This window comes from Vanessa atalanta, chromosome 24 (genome assembly GCF_905147765.1).
Source record: "Vanessa atalanta chromosome 24, ilVanAtal1.2, whole genome shotgun sequence".
Classification (NCBI taxonomy): domain Eukaryota; kingdom Metazoa; phylum Arthropoda; class Insecta; order Lepidoptera; family Nymphalidae; genus Vanessa; species Vanessa atalanta.
The window spans coordinates 6,555,718-6,574,530 of record NC_061894.1 but is presented as its reverse complement, the minus strand read 5'-3'; the positions used below and the strand labels follow the sequence as shown (position 1 = coordinate 6,574,530).

The window sequence follows — 18,813 nt, the reverse complement described above, 5'->3', positions numbered from 1 at the left end:
TGGTTAGAAAGCTCGAAGTTTGGTTAGTCTTATTTCACTGCCTAACTAATCAAGTAAAGATGTCTATCAAGTAAACATGATATTATTGGAAAAAACTGAGTGCTATAAAGACACAGCGGCAAATAGGGATCAAATGAAACAAATAAATTCAGAGAGTTTCATCATTTTTAATAATTATTATTTCTAAATTTATTTTATTAGAACAAAGTTATCTTTACATATTTTCTACAAATATTTTTTAACATATTTCCTGAAACGACAACTTGTCCCAAAACATCCTAACTATGTACACATAATATAAACACATCTAAAGCTTACTTAAAAATAAATTACATTTTATAATAAGGCCACAGCCTTTTCACACCTCAAACATTTATCGCTATCATCCACGGCATTATACTTTCTACACCGCAAGCACTGTTGATTTTTACTCTGCACCAATTCGATCTGCCACTTTTTCCCGCCATTACTAATCAAATTGACAGCTGACAGTTCAAAAATTTCACAAAGAACACTATCATTTATACCATCCGATACATTCAGTTCTATCAATTTTCCATACAATTCCGAATTGACTTTTAAATTAACGACATATTTCTTTAAATTCTCATTCTTTAACATGGCACATACGTCCTTTTTTATATCCAAAATGGTGTCCATTAATGAACTGTCAATGTCGCATGACGTTGAAACTGAGAACTCTTTGGTAAAATAAAACGGTTTATCATACAAGGGATGGTACTGCCATGCCTCTTCGACCAAATGAGGTAAAATGGGTCCTAAAGCTTTCGACAGAGAGACTAATATCGTATGAATGACAAATTGCGCTGATCGTCGCTCGTTAGAACTCTTTGGAGAGCAATACAATCTGTCTTTTATACAGTGACAATATAATCCTGATATTTTATTGCTTATGAAATATAAAATATTTTGAGCAACATGATTGTATCTAAAATTATTATAATGATTATTTATTTGGTTAACAAATTCTTGACATTCTTTGATCATATATTGATCGAAATAGTTTAAGATCGGTTTATTATTGAAATCCATTTCTTCCATATCACTTGTGACCCCTAAGAGATACTTGAGTATGCTACGAACTCTGATGACTTCGTTCTGACATTCTTCTAGAAGTTTGTTGCTTATTACGATTTGAGAATGTTGGGTGGCGTGGCTGGCAACCCACCATCTAGAAGAAAGATGATTTATATACTATGAAACTTAATAAATATATATTATAATATATATAATTAAATACATAGTAATTTCATATATTTACTGTCACAATTGATCGGTTAGATAAACATTATTTATTTTGTAAAATGAACTTTTGAACACCAGCATGAACATCAGAATATTTACAAGTTGTCGTACACAAATGTACCCACCTCTAAAAATATATATAATATTTAATAAAGAACTAATGAATATATTAAAAGAGAATGTATATGAATGATTTTACCTCAACGTATCGACACCGTACGCTGGATGTTTCTTATCACCCTGTATAATGGTCTTGGGATCTATGACGTTACCTATCGACTTTGACATCTTGCGTTTCTTCTCATCAACCACGAAACCGTGTACGAAGATCGACCTAAAATATATACATATTTTTTCTTTTCATTAAGACTTCTATGTCTTCTATTAATTATAATTAATAATTAAAATTTTCCTTGTATTGTGGTGTATGTGCAAATAAAAGGACATTCAATTATGAACAAAAAGCTTTAAAAAAAAAATACGACTTACTCATACGGCGCGTCTCCCGTCAAGGCCAGTGACGTCAGGAGTGAAGCTTGGAACCAACCTGTCAGTTGGTCCACGCCCTCCGAATACAGACTAGCCTTCCTGTCCCCCAGGGTCTGCCACGAAAGTCCTGAGTCTAGCCAGATGTCCATTATATCCTGAAAATATATATAACTTAACGCTAACTCACGACATTCGTATTAATATCGTTTAACTTGGGTAAAACCACGCGGAGACATATATTATACCTTCCCTTTAACGACATCTTGAGTGTCCAAGTTATATTTCTTGATAACACTCTCCGTGAGTAGTTCCTTTACATTACAAGTCCACCAGACATCAGCGTCATTTTCGTTTATAAGTACACATAATTGTTCTATAATAGCTCTGGAACAATAAAATATTTTACCGTACAATACGTCATACGTCAGTCTTCGAAAGAATATAGACTAAAAAATTCTAGATTAAAACAATTTTGAAAAATTCGGATTAATTGTTATGGACCTTAAAAAACACAGATATTTGAGAGGAAATATTCGTTTAATCATCATCCTCCTGCCCTTATCCCAATTTTACTTGGGGTCGGCGCAGCATGTCTTCTTCTTCCATACTTCTCTGTCAGACGTCATCTCACAAGTAACATTCTTTCTAACCATATCGTCTTTCACACAATCCATCCATCGTTTCTTGGGTCGTCCCCTACCTCTATATCCATCCACATCCATACTCAAAACCTTTCTCACAACATGGTTTTCATTCCTCCGCATAACATGCCCATACCAAGACAGAGACGGAGATATTCGTTTAAGCCGACTTATAAAACAAGAAGTTTACTTCATCGTTAACTAAAAAAAAACTGTAGACTATTCCAACCAAATGAGGACAAACTTAAACATTGAAATGACGCGATATCTTGAATCTCAAGTCATGATCTTTAATAATTTATAATATTTATTATGGATAAGCGAAAATTATGCGTTTTAAATGTCGGCGACGTCGTTATCGTAACTTAAGAAGTAAAATTAAAGAAGTTATTAGTTGTTAAGTGGAATGGCGTTGTAATATCAATAAATATATTAATCAAGATACGTTTATGTATATCTTACACCTTCGAGTGGAATAGCCTGTAGAAATATTTGGATGTATCAACGTTTATTCTTTTAATTCATATAGTTCAATCCAGAACTCAGTACGGAGTGAAAATATCTGTATGATTTTGTTACACGACGCCCCCAAGAAAGGTGTTTTTCGTGTCGAAAACATGGTGTTTTAGTATATCGCTACTTTTCATGTTCATATAAATTAATAGATTCCCTTACTCATCGACTATGACATCGCTGCCTCTGTAGAGCACGGGTATGGGGACTCCCCAGGCCCTTTGCCTAGATATACACCAATATGGCCGCTTCTCTAGCTGAGCCCTGAAACCTTGTCGGGACTGTTCTGCGGTCGATGGTGGTAAGATTGCCACCTTATCCAAGGCTGCCTGAAAATCTTCAATGCTTCAATAATTGTTCGTTAGTCATTCTTCTTCTTACTAATTGCGATTTTCATTAATTTGATTTTGTTTTTTGGTTTGTACATACACATATATCTTAATAATAATTATGACTTTTGAGATATGAGATAAGTAGGTGGACGGCCCACGGGCTACCTGATGGCGAGTGGTCACCACCACCCACAGATATTAGCGCTGTAAGAAATATTAATCATTTCTTATAAAAAATAATATTAACCATCGCCAGTAAACCATCGTCAATGCGTCACAAACTAAGATGTTATGTATCTTCTGGCTGTAGTTACACTGACTCACTCACCCTTCAAAACTTAGTACTTGCCGTTTGGCGTCCAAATATCTGATAAGTGAGTGGTACCTACCCAGACGAGCTTGCATAAAGCCGTACGACAAAGTAAGCTTATTTAGACAGGCTAGCTATGTATGCTATAGCGATAAATACAAAGATTTGAAAAAATCTTTCTATCTTTTATCTTTCTATTTAAATCCCATATTCTATTTAAATGAAGTTTGGCAAATATTAACTAATCGAAGCAAAATATTATAAAATACAAATCAAACTCACCAAAGCGCGTTCCTTCAACACGGATGTGTCAATAAACCACTGGTGACTCGCCCTGATGATGACAGGCTTCTTTGTCCTCCAATCCAAGGGGTACGAGTGGATATACGTGCCTTGGTGGATTATGGAGTCTTGTAGTTTCTTTATTACTGCGTCCTGACCTTGGGACAGCACGTGGAGACCATCGAAATCAGGTCCAAGGTTCGTGTAACGACCCAACTCGTCAACATTACATTCCTGTGTGAATTCATTGAGAATTAAACGATGGTTCCAGAGAACCTGCGACAGACATGGCGCTGGGCATATGCTAAAAATCATGACGTTGGTAGGACGCACTGTTTGAAGACCTTCGTCTTCAGGCACTGGGGTATTGGCAGTGGGCCGGTCACATGTGTAGAAGAACTGATAGCTGTTGGGGCAAGAAGGTTCTAGAGTGGAGACCGCGAATTAGCAAGCGTAGTGTAGGACGCCTTGCGGCATGGTGGAGCGATGATATACGGAAGGTGGCCGGTAGAACATGGATGAGAAGGGTGGTCGATAGAACATGGATGATAACGCGCAAAGCCGCTAGCGTCGCTGCGATCCAGAGATAACACACCGACCAATATAAAGATAGTCGCGCATACGTCACACGGGCATTGAACCCAAACCCAATAATCTCGTTTAAACATAATATTTCTTATAAATTCCGTTTGTTTAAAGGAAAAACATATTTTCCATCAACAAAGAAGTAACTTCCTATAGTTGGAGATTTGAAGTTGCGAGACCTTTACAGAACCTTTGTAGCACCTTTGTAGCACCTTTGTAGGAACTTGGTATCGATGAATCCGTCTTCTAAAAGCGTGATAAACTTCAAGGCTTATATTTGCCAGGCAGTGACATACAGATGTCAGGTTAACTGATCCTGCCTGTAAGTCACTCAAAGGAATACTAGTTTTTTCGCTGGTATGTTTATTTCTTTAAGCATCTATGTTAGTTCATTTAAACTCACTTTATTGTTTATTATGAAATGAAGGAACAGATTTTAGGAAACTCACCACAGTCATATTATTCTTCAAAGCTACCAGAAAGTCGTCAGGTCCGTGCGCAGGTGCAGTATGGACTAAACCAGTACCTTTACCTTTCGTCACGTGACCCGCTTCCAGGAACGGTAATATTTCATTAGTTAATTCGCTTCTGTATGTACAGTCTTGAAGTTGTTTACCTGATCATTGAAAATAATGTAATTACTTATATATATTGACAACAAGTATGTACCTACGCCTGAATTTCACTGATTTATCTTAATTGTAAAAAAATCCAACTGACTGACTATGAACGCAAAGTTTAATCTAAAGGCACATTAAAAAAGGGATCCGCTTAAACAAAGCTATGATTGTTCCGCCCCCCAAAGTGGTACCGCATTATAGATGTCGCGATGGTAGAGTCTATGGATGAAACTGACCAATGTCTTGACAATGTCGGAACACGAAAATCAGTGAACCACACATCACAAGTATCTATTATTTACAACTTTATATTGAGTCGAGTGCATATCTCAAAATAGTAGAATAAAAATTAAATATATAGATAATATTACATATAGATAACGGATCAAAGACAATGATATTAAGATAAAGACAATTTAACTATATGACCAGCTATCAGATCCGGCTTCGCAACAGTCGTAATGGTCTCAATGAAACGTTCATATCATGATATACATTTCTATCGATCGGCATATATTTTCCCGACAACTTGAACAAACAATTCAGACAATTTACACAAAATCATAATAGTTTAATATGATTATCAATAATGAGAGAAACGCCTAAACCGTCCACAATAATAACTCCGTCCATTAGTGAAAACCGTATAATAATTACCCAAAAACAATTTGGCAGTGATTGAGTTCATCTCGTACAGAAGCGTCAACAGAACTTGATTCCTAACAGACACAAAACCCAATTGGCTGTCTACAATTTTCACCAGTACTAATACATATTTATTACATTGAAAGTCAAATAATTAAATCAAAACTAACCTTCAAACTCAACCAATACTTCAATCTCGGTCCGTAAAACCATCTTTAACTCTTCTATCTGATCTTTGGCTACCAGAAAGTGTTCGGGTCTTGTGGATAGAGCAACTATACAGTACATCATGTTCGGATTATAGGCAATTGCCTTGTTTGCTACGAGAGTCCAAGGCGTGGTGGTCCAGACTAATGCTGATATAGGCTTCCTATAATAATTTCATACAAAAGATACAAATATACAATCTTGATCCCACGTTGAAAGTAGGCGGTTCACGTCTCTAAATAGTAATTTAACTTAATACAAACTTTTTTTTTGTCAGTTACATACATACGTTAGTGGCACTTTTAGTACAATGTTTTATTTCATATAGGTTAGGCAGACAGGCAAATAGATGACCTGACGGTAAAAATTCCACTGATCGTACATTAGTATATATTAAGCGAGCCGTACCAACATCGGTAAATAATCTAATTTAGTCTACTCAATAATCCATTTATATGGAGGACCCATTGCAACTTAGCATCAACAATAAGGCCAGGAAATTCAACTGACTCAACTCAACTGGCTCCATCTATGCCCCCATTGATAAGTTCACCAGCTTTTACTTTTTTGTGTGTATTAAATTTAGTATTTAGCCTAGGATCATTCACGCAAACCAGTGTACTATATCAGAGATAGCATTGTTTACATCCTCATACTGTTCCAGCTTTCTATTTATTTTAAAAACAAAGCAGGTATCATCAGCAAACAATAAAATATAATGTTTATTAACAACAAGAAAGGGCAAGTCATTTATATATATGAGAAATAGAAATGATCCAAGAATTGATCCTTGAGGGACCCCCACAACTCATATAATCCCGAGGGCCTGTATATGCATACAGCAATGACCCGCTCAAGCTCTGCACAGGCTATTTATATTTATTTTGCTCAATAGAAAATCTCACAATATTTTTACAATTTTTTAATTTAAACTTTTTACTCATATGTATTAAAGACCCACCATACCATAGCTTTTTTTTCCTACTGAACAGACTAGCCACCCATTGCCGAAATATATAAACTACTTACCCACCCGAAATACTTTTCGCTGCTTCTGGCAGCTTATCTAATCCAAATTTGATATAAACCTCTTTGCTTTTGAACTGTGGATCATATTCCAACTCAGCTTCAGCTAAAGCTGTTCTGAAAAATATAATTAAATAAAAAATACAACCAAATTGATAAACTCCTTCTTTTTTTGAATTTCATTAAAAACAATGTTTTATGTAAGAAAGGTTTGAAATAAATAAAATAATATATTATCTACTTAATGAAACATAAAACTTGGAATTATTACTGTTATTATAAAGTTCAGTTTTATGCATCTATTTATAGAGGAATGCTCAACATATTTTAAGAAGGCTATCATCAGCTTCTAAACGCTGATATATTCAGATGTGCCTACTTTATACTGATGGTCTCCATCATATTTAATAATAATAATAGTAATATATACAACCTACTTGGAAGAAGGTGACCAATAAACTGGTTTTAGAGCTCTATAAATCAAACCAGATTTATACATTTTGTAGAACTGTCTCAGTTGGTTCTGTACATAATTTTTATTAAGAGTCAAGTAGCATTGCTCATCCCAATCTGCCATAACACCCCAACTTTCAAACGCTGCTTTTTGTCGTTCCACTGTTCCCAAAGCAAATTTTCTGGCAATTTGTCTTATCTTTACAGGATCAGAAGGTTCATTATCCTGTGTCTTTTTCGTTTTTAAAGCCTTAAACTCTATGGGTAGGCCATGGCAATCCCAGCCAGGAATATAATGAACCTTGTTTCCTTGGAGGATTTGACTTCTATTGTTTATGTCTTTTATTATCTGTGAAAAATATTTATCAGATTTAAAAAAAAAAACAGGAACAATTAAAAAAATTATTAGCTCACATTTAGCATATCTGTATTTTAATACACTTCTTTTTTTTACAGTATATAATATTACAGTGGAACTACTTCATTCGAACAGGAAGTCAAATGATATGACTTTTTTTTATATTGTATATTCTATAAGGAAGTTTCTTTTTTATAAGACTATTAAGTTAAAGTTCATCATGTTGTCTTGTGTTAAAGGAAAATTATATAAAAAAATAAATTTAATATTTATATTTATTTTTTTAAAGTGTAATGATCTATAATGATCTATAACAATGTATTCTTAAATTGTTGATTTATAGTATTTAAAACTGAATCATATATTTATAAGCTATTTGTTTTTTTTACTTAAAAAGTCTAATTATTACTTTGTTAACAGCATGGCCCATGTGTAAGTCTCCATTAGCATATGGTGGACCATCGTGCAAGACAAATTCTGGTCCATTCAGATGTTCCCTTTGCCAGTTGTAAAGTTGAGAGAACTTAGCTTTCTGAAATAATCATTCATATTTTTAATATAATGTAACAAAAAACAATTTTAAATTTAATAATATCGCTTTGATTATGTTCAATCGTAACTATTAATTTTTTTTACCTCCTTTTTTATCTATTATATTATGTAAATGAACAATAATATTTCAAAAGACATTTTCTATAGCAATACCTTACCTTTTGTATTTCATCTTTATCTGCAGAGGATCTTGCCGGAAAATCTGTTTTAGGAAATAATATTGTATTGGAATAAGTCTTTGTGTTCGGTTTTACGGAACTTTTTGTTCTTATACATATTATACAGGTCCATTTTGAGTTTAGTTTTCGATAGTTTGAATGAAAAATTTTAATATTCCTATTCAGAAGCATTTTAAGGTTATGTTATTTCAAATATTTTGACAAATTATTATTCATAGAGTATAAAAACTTAATATAAACTGACGTCTGTCAGAAAACAGCTGGGCATACTAAACTGCGTAAAAATCTTTAGGTGTTCCAATTTTGGAATAACTAAAGTAAATATATTATATATTGGAACAACAAATTTACAGACTAATTAATATATATAAAATTATGTATACAATACATTACATTTAACAACATTTTAGTTTCCTGGACGCAACATATTCTCTTTTCAAGTTTTTGACATCTATCAATGTCACGCGTTCTTTTTACTCTGTGTTTGCCAAAACAACACATGTTTTTGGACCTTATTTCCGTATTTCAATAATATTGTAATTTAAAAATTTATCACAATGGTAAATATATTTCAATAATAAGGAATACGATGTAAAACATTGCTAGTTTATAATTTCAACGTGTTCTGTTTCAGCCCAAAGCTAAAAAGAAGTTTATAGATCGTAAGAAAGCAGTAACTTTCAATCTAGTTCACAGATCTCAAAGAGATCCTCTAGTAGCTGATGAAAGTGCACCACAACGTGTCCTTGTACCGGTAAATGCTAACATACCAGCCAAGAAAGAAAAAGATCCTGTAAGTAAAAGATAGATAACCTTCACACCCTTACCCTTTTGCTTAAAAAAATAAGAAAATTACTTCAAACTCATTGTAATATAGCTTGTAACTCACTAATTGTATTTATTTAAGGGTACACAGAAATATGAAGGGTTATCCTCAGATCATATTCAATCATAAATAGACAAAGCATATTACGCAAATAAAAATTTCGTAAGAAAATTTTCGTAGTTAGCAGGCTGTGGAATTAATATTAATTGATTTTTATGCATTAGTAAATTTTACCCTAAAATAATTAAAATAAATAGTTCATGCCTAAAAAATTAAATAGTGAATGGCTTGCTGTTTCTTCTCATTCTCATTGATTCAAAAATTAGATTGATTTCAAACCAGCTTCATATTTCATTCAATCTTTTAAAATAGTGATCCTTACAGTTCTTGTAAGTCTATTTCGATAAAGTATATTCTTCAAATTGACTTAAAAAATGACTATATTTTTTAAATTGAATTTATTAATAATTGAAAAGTGAAAGTAAATTCAAAAGGACAATGCCCCAATGGTAAACAATGCTCCTCCTCTGCCATTAACGAAAACATTTATAACTTATTCTACCACACTGCTCCATTGCCTGATAGATAGACACATGTGGCAGTATTACCTAGACACTTACAGGTGTCGTTATAATGGTTTCTTTCACTGTTTCATAATAAAATTGTTTTCTTTTAGGAATTAACAGCAGAACAAAGGGTTGAAGAGCAGAGAAAGTATGGAATATATTTTGACGATGACTACAATTACTTGCAACATCTTAAAGATACGAGGGAGGTCACAATGGTGCTACAGCCAGTAAGTATTATGATTTATATACAAAATGTATAGTATAAGGAACTGCACATATATGTATATGAATGAACATTTCAAACAAATAATGGATATGTAGTCACAGGTTGCATATTGACTTAAACAAATAAAACTGAGCAATATAAACATTTTTACCCTTTAAAAATATTTAACTGCACTGCACAAATATATAAATATAATGTTGTATAGAAATATATCACAAGCTTCCATGATCAAACTCTGTATCTGGCACTTCTAAAATTAATTTAAAAAAAAATCTTTTTAAAGTTTTATTTTCAAATTAATTTTAGAATTATTAATTTTCCTATTTACCCCGCCAATTTATAAAGTTGTGGATAATTTGCTTGTTATTCTCTGAGTTACCTTGTCTTTTAAATTGGTACCCAGTATGTAACTTTAGTTACATTAGTAAGACTTTTTTTCTTTTATATATTTACTAAAGATAATGTATATTTACTATTTAAACATTTATTAGTTCCAATATTTATTATTTTTGAAAAATTAATTATTCCATTTAAATAGTATGATGTTAAATTAAATTTTTTTTTTTTTTTCAAATCTAGAAAACAAATCATAAAAGAAAAGAAAAACAAACTAACGTAAATGAAGGTCAAGATGAAGATGATGATGGAATGGATTTGTTGGAAAACATACAGCTGCCCAGTTCAGTTTTTGCATCGGAAGTAGAGGAAGACGTTGGTTTATTAAATAAAGCTGCTTCACAAGGTAATGCTAAGAATAAAGAAAATTATACACAGATTAATTTTGCTTGTGAATTATTTTTGGCATAGTGACCTCTGTCTCTCAGGCACTCTATGCTAAATTTGATCTTTGATTTGTTTTGATGTGCCAAAAAAAACTTATAATAAAAAGGCATTTGAGAGCTACATTCAATGGCCTAAATTATAAATTTATTTACAATAACCATCTATAAACTTGGAAGTTTCTAAAATAAACTTAATGGCAATCTTTTAAGCAATTCATATATTTATCTCTCTTTGTAGTTCTATCTAAATAAATAAAGTTAATAAACAAAAGCACTCTTTTGAATGTTTGGCATCAGGCATCATGTTGATATAATAACCACTCAGGAAGGCTTGTTTATAACGTTATATTAAATAAAATCTTGGCAACCCTAGGTTTCAGAGTTAGACTACAAGCTTACATAAACATTTTGGTGTATGAATGCTATTACATAATTTGTTAATGTATTGTTGTTTTCAGGGTTGTGTTTGGATTTAGACCCCGATGTAGTAGCTGCTTTAGATGAAGACTTTGATTTCGACAACCCTAGCAACCAACTTGAAGATAACTTCATTGAATTGGCAATGGGAGAAGGTATGGTTTTTATATATACAAAGTAACTTCGATACAATTGGTTGCAAGAAAATTAAACATATCCAATAAATATTTTATCCCAGAAATAAAATTTTTGTATACAACATATACCTTATATTTCAACCATTCTAAACAGATTAAGAAATGATGATGATCATCTAGATCCTGGCCAGTTTTAAGAGAGGCTAGAAAGGATTGCACTGGAGTTATCTTAGTGCACTTATTATTTGTTTGTGTGTGCACAGATACTATATCCTTCAACTCATAGTATGATTAGAAACATTCTTATAGACCAGGCACAGGGCAGATCCTCATTATAGAGGCAGTTAGCTTGCATTATCGCATTGTTTGTGGCTGCTATCATTTTGTATAAGACTAGCTATGTTATGTTTTTTAGCAATAAAAGCTTTATATAAAAATTAGATTAGTAATAGCAGCAAAGTTATCTGAAAATTTATATAAAAATCCATTTGTTCATTGTAATATTGTCTCAGGTGGCGATGTTGAAGAATATGATGATGAAGCTGACAGTATCTCTGGGGATGATGACTCTGACAAAGCGTTCGCTTCTGATCTCGATTCAGATGACTATAGCGATAGGTCACAGGTAAATTATAATTTATAAAATTAAAACACAGCACTTAAAAAGATCTATAATAATATAATATCTTTATTTATACTTGTAAATTCTAACAGACATTGTCGTGTGTATATATTTATATATTTTGATTAGTTACAACAAAGTGGATAATATAAAATCGTTCAAGGAGATTGGTCGAATGCATATTACTAGTCGGCCATCCCAATTTCATTTTGAATACTTTCTCAGTGAGTGTCCACATTGTGAAAGTGGCTATATTCAATTTCAAGTCAATTGTACCTTTACTTTCCGAGATATAGTGATGAGTCAGTCCTGTGTCTACAATCTAGATCTTATAAATCACTTGTGACCATTATTAAATATAGAAAAATTACAACTGACATATTATTTAAAGTAACAATCCAAACATATAGGATTAACTTCAGTGCGACCGAAAAGATATTACAATCATAACACAATATCTAAGTGAATTCAAACATTTATTAATTCAGCACTGCTTTGTGTTCACACAAAAAACTGCCACTATGTGGAAGGCTAACCTCTGAACATGTGACAGGGTGAACTTATACACTATTAGCGGTTATGACAGAGTTTTATTCATAAATATACATATACATATACAAAAATACAAACTTAACATACAATTCTAAACATTAAAACATAATCAGTTACTTATAAAGTTTAGATCATCTAAACATTATTATTCATATTATTATTTCTACTTTGTTTCTTTTCGTAGTCTAATCTTAAAAGCTTAATTTCTAAGTCTAATTTTTCCGTTTTCTTGTCAAAATATCGTGCAATGGCTAGGTTACGTGCTAACCTTCCATCGTGGTCGGCCTTCTTTTTATCTGAAATTTACAAATGTACATTTTATTATTGAAACAATACTTGTTTCTGTCTGAGTTTGAGTCTGATGGGAATGCGAATATAATTTTAATTTTTACTTGAAAGCATAACAAATGAACAATCTTATAATCACTGTTTATAATATTTGGTAGGGTTGACTATATGTTTTTGTAACTTTTTTTTATATTTTAGTGAGTGAACATGTTCATGGTTTTTTGTTGAAACTTCATCAAATACTTTACCTTTCTTTTTTATTTTTAATTGATCTGATACAGGCATGTTAAAGATAAATTTTGGTGTCTCTGACTTAGAAGGATTCTCTTCTTGAATTGCTAGTATTTTTCTTTTTCGAGAATGTGTATCTAAAAACAAAAAATAACTATATAAGGCATTGTTAATGAACTGGTAAAGGAAATCAGAAGGCAAATATTATACCATTGCTTGGAGTTTCAATTAAAACTTCAACATCATCTGGAAGTATAGGTCTCTCGTCATTGGCGTCGGAAACATCTTCATATGCATGTGATCCATCGACAAAATCCATCTTATTGTCACTGTCCAACTCCGTATTACCACAAGCAATACCGTCACCACCAAATGGGACAGTGAAACCAGTACTAGCTGACCCTAGGAGACTTGACACTTTTTCCAAAATATCATCCGGTGGAATGACATCCGGTTCAGCATCAGTCTATGAAAATTAAAAAATTTGTATAATCCAACAAAAAAATATTTTAAATAATTATCAACTACAGCTACCTTTAGATTGTTTATTCTTATTTGTTGAGTTCGTTTACGAGCTGCCTTTTTTAAGTTATCCCATTTTAATTTCAATTGTCCCTTTGATCTCGGAATGTAGCCATTCTTAGCGTTAAATGTAGTCGTCAAACTGGTCCATGTATCCTCCTTGGTTTTGTTTGTGGTGGCGTTCGTTTCCTTACTAGTCAAGACGGGGTTGCTTTGGATCAAATCAATTAACAAAGCCACTTCATCTTTTGTCATAATCTTCTTAGATTTCTGTAAATTATATTATAAATTAAATTTACATTTGCATTTAGAAAATACAAAATAATAGTATCAAATTACTTACCGGTATATTATCCATTATATCCTTACTGATATTTTATAAATAATTGAGACTGTTTTGTTCACTTTGACAATTAAATAAATCTAATTATTTTAGTTATATTATGTCTAAAAATAAATCACTCAAAGTAAGTTCATTATGTATTCCTTTTAATTTGAATTAAAGTTTACATTGTTGTAAAAACGAAATGCAATAAATGCCATCGGCCTTCGGTCATCGGATAACTAATTGATTGTCGCAGGTATATGACGTAATAACTTAATAAAAGAACATTTTGAATGGTTCCTTGCTCATAACTCGAAAACGATCGGTTACTGATGCATCCAAACAATTTGTTAAATAATATTGTTATCGAACCTGGCTTTAATACCGAACCGTAAACAAACGCGAAGTTAGCCTAGAGTTTGACAGTTGACACTTAACACTTAACAGTACTACCAACGTCAGATTTCTATAAATAACGTTTTGTTATTGCTTTCAACATTGACTACAAAAAAGTTAAAAGAAAAAGATAAATTAAGAATTAAATTCAATTATAAAAAAAAATAATTAAAAAAATATTTGACATTATAAAAATTGAATTTAAACAAAATACTAAAGCAGTTAATTAAGAAATATATATATAAACTATTTGAAAAATATTCTTATAATTCATTGAGTTTAAAATGCAGTAAAGAATCATGTAGACTTTAGTTGACCATTACAACAATAGACTTGAAAAAAAAGAAAACCATATCAATAAAATTCATGCATAAAAGATAGAAATTTTATCCTAATTTCTATGAGTTAAATTTTTCAAAAGATTATTACATTCACACATAGTTAATATTGTTTAATAAAGAGTAGTGACGCCAATTGGTATGAAGTAGTCATTTTATTTGGAATTTACTAAGAATACATATATTTTTAATGTTTTCAGGAGCGAAGACCCAATATGCCGTCATGGGGTGACAAGGATGATACCAAATCTCGATTCTCTCAATATTCCATGTCATCGAGTGTTATAAAGCGGAATGAAGGTTTATCATTACTGGATAATAAATTTGAAAGGGTCAGTAATTTATAATATAGCCAGGTTAACTCAGTGGTTATAACACGTCGTTAGCCGAAGATCGTAGATTTGTCCACAGACAAGCCTATTAATAAAGTAAAAAAAAAAAATCCCAGTGATGGGGTTAAGGCAGGAGGCCTTTATAAGTTATAAGAAGAAGTTTTTGGAGCTTCTTTCGCCATGCTTTTCCAATACGGTTTGATGGCATGATGTGGCAAAGTTTCATTTAAATTAGAAACTTTCAGAATTGCAAGACACAATTGAAAAATGTTTGTTTTTTTTTTATCAGATGTTCGCAGAATACGATGACACTGAAGTCGGCGCGTTGGACTTGGAAGAGATAGAGGGTTTTATGCCGGAGACGCACGATATGTTGCTCAGAGCGGCTGAGGAGTTTGAGGAGTCCCGGAGGAAATATCAGCTCGATAAAGAGAAAGAAATAACAAGGTACGAGATTAAATCAGTAATATCCAGCTACATCTAGATATGTTTTCGTCTTTGTCACCTCCAGACTTCAGGCGAAGATTTTTCGTCAAGTACAATTTTCAATAGAAAAAAAAAGAAAAATTGACTTTGTCACAAAACATCTAGTGGGCCCGCACTAGCAAACCACTTGCCAGTAACGAGCCCACTATGCTAATGCAACGCTTCTATATTGGATAATGATTTAATCTTGAAAAAAAATAACCAGGTGATTTGGAAAAAAATGTCCAATATTATAAATTTTCAAAATGGCAGCCATATAAATACTTACTTGTTTTTTAAAAAGGTCGTTTAAACTGTAACATATATTTTTTATGAAAATATATTATTTTACAGAATACATCGCTTGCAGGAAATCGAAGAAGAGTCGGAGGATGATGATCTGGTCACATTGGAGGTTGAGCCCAAAGAGAAGTGGGACTGTGAAACGATACTATCGACATATTCTAACTTGTACAACCATCCTAAAGTTATTGAAGAGCCGAAGGTATATATTAGAGAAATTTACTACTCATTGATCTAGTATTATTGTATTACTGTATTTGGTGTCAATGGTTGGTGCCTAGCATTGTACTGTAAGCATCTGATCTTTTGTACTATTTGTGTCGGATTTCCGTCCCATCGCAAATGTAAGCTTCGCCGTGATTCGCGCCAAAACCATAATGACACTCACGCCATCTTACGGAAGCTATGTGTTGCGGTTATTGCACCAAGTAAAGAGTTGCTTCAGGACACTTATTATGCATTTAACTTATTTTTTCAATTTTTGCAAAAGTGATGGTCTCGCACCAGGGCGTGCGATAAACATTCCGACTTCACACGGATACAATAAGAGTCTATATACAACTTTTAGATTGAAGAACAAACAAATTGGAAAAATCATTTGTTTTACTGACTAGGAAAATTTAACTTCTCTGCTTTTTTCTATTATTCTTTATTTTTATATGAATGTATTATACGTATAAAAGTTCCTCTTGAATAGCTTTTCTTATTGATGGAAACCGCATTAAAACAACGGGTTTTAATGCGGTTTCTAGTCTAGTTTAAAAGATCTAAAAGAAAGCATACAGATGGGAAGCGACTCTGTTTTATACTATATAGAGATCATTTATTATTTTGGCTCTATCTACATCAATATTACTCATACTCTATACTGACTGGAAGAAATCTCTTATAGAAATAAGCTTTCTATTGTGACAGTTTTTTATACAAAATTGATCTTAGAAAAAATCGAAGTAATTTTCGATATTATTAATTATATAAACAAAATATTTTTTCAGAAACCTAAAAAAATAAGAATAAATCCAAAAACCGGTTTGCCTGAAGATACTCTCGGTAAAGATAACAAGCTCACTATGAAATCGCTTGCGAAATTCAACGAAATGAACGATAACGACAAAGACATGTCCGATGAAGACGGACGGACCAACGCTGAAACTGTGCTGTCTACTTTGAGTGTTTTGTCTATAAGGTATATATGAAACAAATTTTTAAAACCCAGTGGCAGTTAAGAGGATCAAGGACATAGCCCCCTTCCCCCTGCTCAAACCCTAAAAGCATCGGAGTTCTTACAATTAATATTCTAATAAAAATAAAGTTTTTTGAGCTTTATTTGTGGGTCCAGCCTATGGTAAGTCTTTAATATTTAGAATCTTTCAATACTTGAAAATATATAAAGAATTAGTATAGTATAATAAAACCACTCTAATCCGCACGAGATCAAAATGAGATCCGATCTTTTAAGATTAAGACACGCGCGGTCAATGCAAGAAGAGACCTTTTTTATTATCAGCCCCGTCTTAAGCACAACAAGCAACCGTCTACAAGAAATGTTTTTGCGAGCTCAGCTTGGGGGCCAAGTAAGCCCAAAAATTTTTAAAAGACTTGTATTGCTTTATGGGAGTGTTGTGTGGATTTTCTACTGCGATATTTTAATAACAAGGTTATTGGTTTGGAATGATAAGTAGAAAGATAGGTAACATTTTGAGAAGTCAATCACACGAAATAATTCCTACATTTGAATATATATTCATATGTCGCTTCCTCCGCACGTTCGGGCTCAGTTCGCTCCTCCTCCATTACTCCGTGCTTTAATTCCACCGTTATCGGACTTCTCAATCTTTTTATTTTTTTTCCACGACCAACAAAATCCGTAATAACAAATGAATGAATGACAGCCCCATCAAAAATGCAGTGTTGCCGTTTCTCAAAATCGGTTACCTCCAATTCCCCTTGACAGCAACACCGAGGCATAGTTCTTGATCGTATTAACACATAGCGTTGCTTGTTCCTCGACACATATATACATATCTGTTCAAATCTTATTTAACCCTTTTCCTCGGGCATTTTAAGTGTCACTTTTTATTTTACTATTTTATTTATATCAACTATCTGTTTGGTTTCAGGCCTAAAGAGGAAACGCCAGAAGAAAAGAAAGAGAGGAAACGTCTCCTCAAAGAATACAGAAAAGAGAGGAGAGTTGAGAAGAAAGCAAACAAGGAAGTCTTCAAGGAAGAGAAGAAGCGACAGGAAAAGATAATGATGAATAATAGAAATAATGTTCAAGGAAACAGAATATTGTAAATAAGTTTAATAAATATTTTTTATTTATATACTATATTTAATTCATAATCTAAATCTTAATATAATTAGAATCATTTTATAAAATACTAGCAGTACTCGCGACTTTGCCAGCATGAAATTCGCAAATGAAAAAGTCTTTTTAAATAGCAGCGCTAGTTTTTGTTTAATTTGCACAAATAGTTATACTAAAAAATCATAATTATATCCCATTTACTATATATGAGAGAACATCAAAATGCACAAATTTTCCATTTTATACTACGTAGGTATATGTGCACAAACAAACAAACACATAAGAATAATTCCCTTCCGTAAAAGTAGCATATGAGCTACCTTGGAGTTCAGGCTTGCTTCGTACTAAATTTCAACAAAATCGGTTCAGTCATCCGCAACAGATAGACGGAGTTACATTTATAGTATTAATATAGATTTTAATAAAATATTCCGGACAAAACGTCTTATTCCGAAAGAACAAAATCGAACATCAAATGAACGATCCCCCTTAACGCCCCCGCGTTAATCTCCCGCGTCCCCAAGCTCCCGCAAACATGTTCGAGCGGTTTTGTACCACCATACCACGCATATTGTATTTACAAAGTTTTGTTGAAAAAGTGGCGCATCGGCTCAAAATGCATGTTTAAAGAATTACTATTATCATTTTCGCCCTCAATTTAGTGTAAAAATTATGACAATAGTCTCATGAATGTGTATTTTAAAAGAAGCTTT

The 18,813-nt window shown here is 32.5% G+C and overlaps 3 protein-coding genes across 3 annotated transcripts; 1 reads left to right on the top strand and 2 right to left on the bottom strand.

Annotated features, from left to right (window-relative positions):
* Window positions 1–274: 274 nt before the first annotated feature.
* On the bottom strand, window positions 275–8,646 carry LOC125073334 (isoleucine--tRNA ligase, mitochondrial). The gene is made up of 12 exons (XM_047684121.1): window positions 8,438–8,646; window positions 8,137–8,259; window positions 7,354–7,718; window positions 6,920–7,033; window positions 5,854–6,053; window positions 4,868–5,034; window positions 3,834–4,067; window positions 3,072–3,238; window positions 2,001–2,139; window positions 1,756–1,910; window positions 1,466–1,600; window positions 275–1,192 (listed from the first exon to the last, which is right to left on the bottom strand). Exons 1-12 carry the CDS (start codon window positions 8,627–8,629, stop codon window positions 337–339), a joined length of 2,847 nt encoding a protein of 948 aa, XP_047540077.1. The 5' UTR covers window positions 8,630–8,646; the 3' UTR covers window positions 275–336.
* Window positions 8,647–8,933: 287 nt separating this feature from the next.
* Window positions 8,934–18,114, top strand: LOC125073479 (protein LTV1 homolog). The gene is made up of 11 exons (XM_047684329.1): window positions 8,934–9,018; window positions 9,093–9,251; window positions 9,961–10,080; window positions 10,659–10,821; window positions 11,320–11,433; window positions 11,928–12,040; window positions 14,890–15,021; window positions 15,311–15,468; window positions 15,841–15,991; window positions 16,785–16,975; window positions 17,910–18,114. Exons 1-11 carry the CDS (start codon window positions 9,016–9,018, stop codon window positions 18,085–18,087), a joined length of 1,482 nt encoding a protein of 493 aa, XP_047540285.1. The 5' UTR covers window positions 8,934–9,015; the 3' UTR covers window positions 18,088–18,114.
* Window positions 12,075–14,362, bottom strand: LOC125073480. Its single transcript, XM_047684330.1, has 5 exons — window positions 13,974–14,362; window positions 13,643–13,900; window positions 13,319–13,574; window positions 13,126–13,245; window positions 12,075–12,885 (listed from the first exon to the last, which is right to left on the bottom strand). Exons 1-5 carry the CDS (start codon window positions 13,986–13,988, stop codon window positions 12,725–12,727), a joined length of 810 nt encoding a protein of 269 aa, XP_047540286.1. The 5' UTR covers window positions 13,989–14,362; the 3' UTR covers window positions 12,075–12,724.
* Window positions 18,115–18,813: the final 699 nt, after the last annotated feature.

Excerpts from the sequence above, each read along its gene's own strand:
- LOC125073334 (XM_047684121.1), bottom strand. The coding sequence starts at position 8,629 with ATGCTTCTGAATAGGAATATTAAAATTTTTCATTCAAACTATCGAAAA. Across the intron at positions 6,054-6,919 it reads GCGAAAAGTATTTCGGGTGG|GAAGCCTATATCAGCATTAG; the intron begins GTAAGTAGTTTA and ends AAATTATTATAG. Across the intron at positions 1,601-1,755 it reads ACGGGAGACGCGCCGTATGA|GTCGATCTTCGTACACGGTT; the intron begins GTAAGTCGTATT and ends TATATATTTTAG.
- LOC125073479 (XM_047684329.1), top strand. Across the intron at positions 12,041-14,889 it reads ACTATAGCGATAGGTCACAG|GAGCGAAGACCCAATATGCC; the intron begins GTAAATTATAAT and ends TAATGTTTTCAG. Across the intron at positions 15,022-15,310 it reads TGGATAATAAATTTGAAAGG|ATGTTCGCAGAATACGATGA; the intron begins GTCAGTAATTTA and ends TTTTTTTATCAG.
- LOC125073480 (XM_047684330.1), bottom strand. Across the intron at positions 13,575-13,642 it reads TAAGAATAAACAATCTAAAG|ACTGATGCTGAACCGGATGT; the intron begins GTAGCTGTAGTT and ends TAATTTTCATAG. Across the intron at positions 13,246-13,318 it reads AATTGAAACTCCAAGCAATG|ATACACATTCTCGAAAAAGA; the intron begins GTATAATATTTG and ends TTTTGTTTTTAG.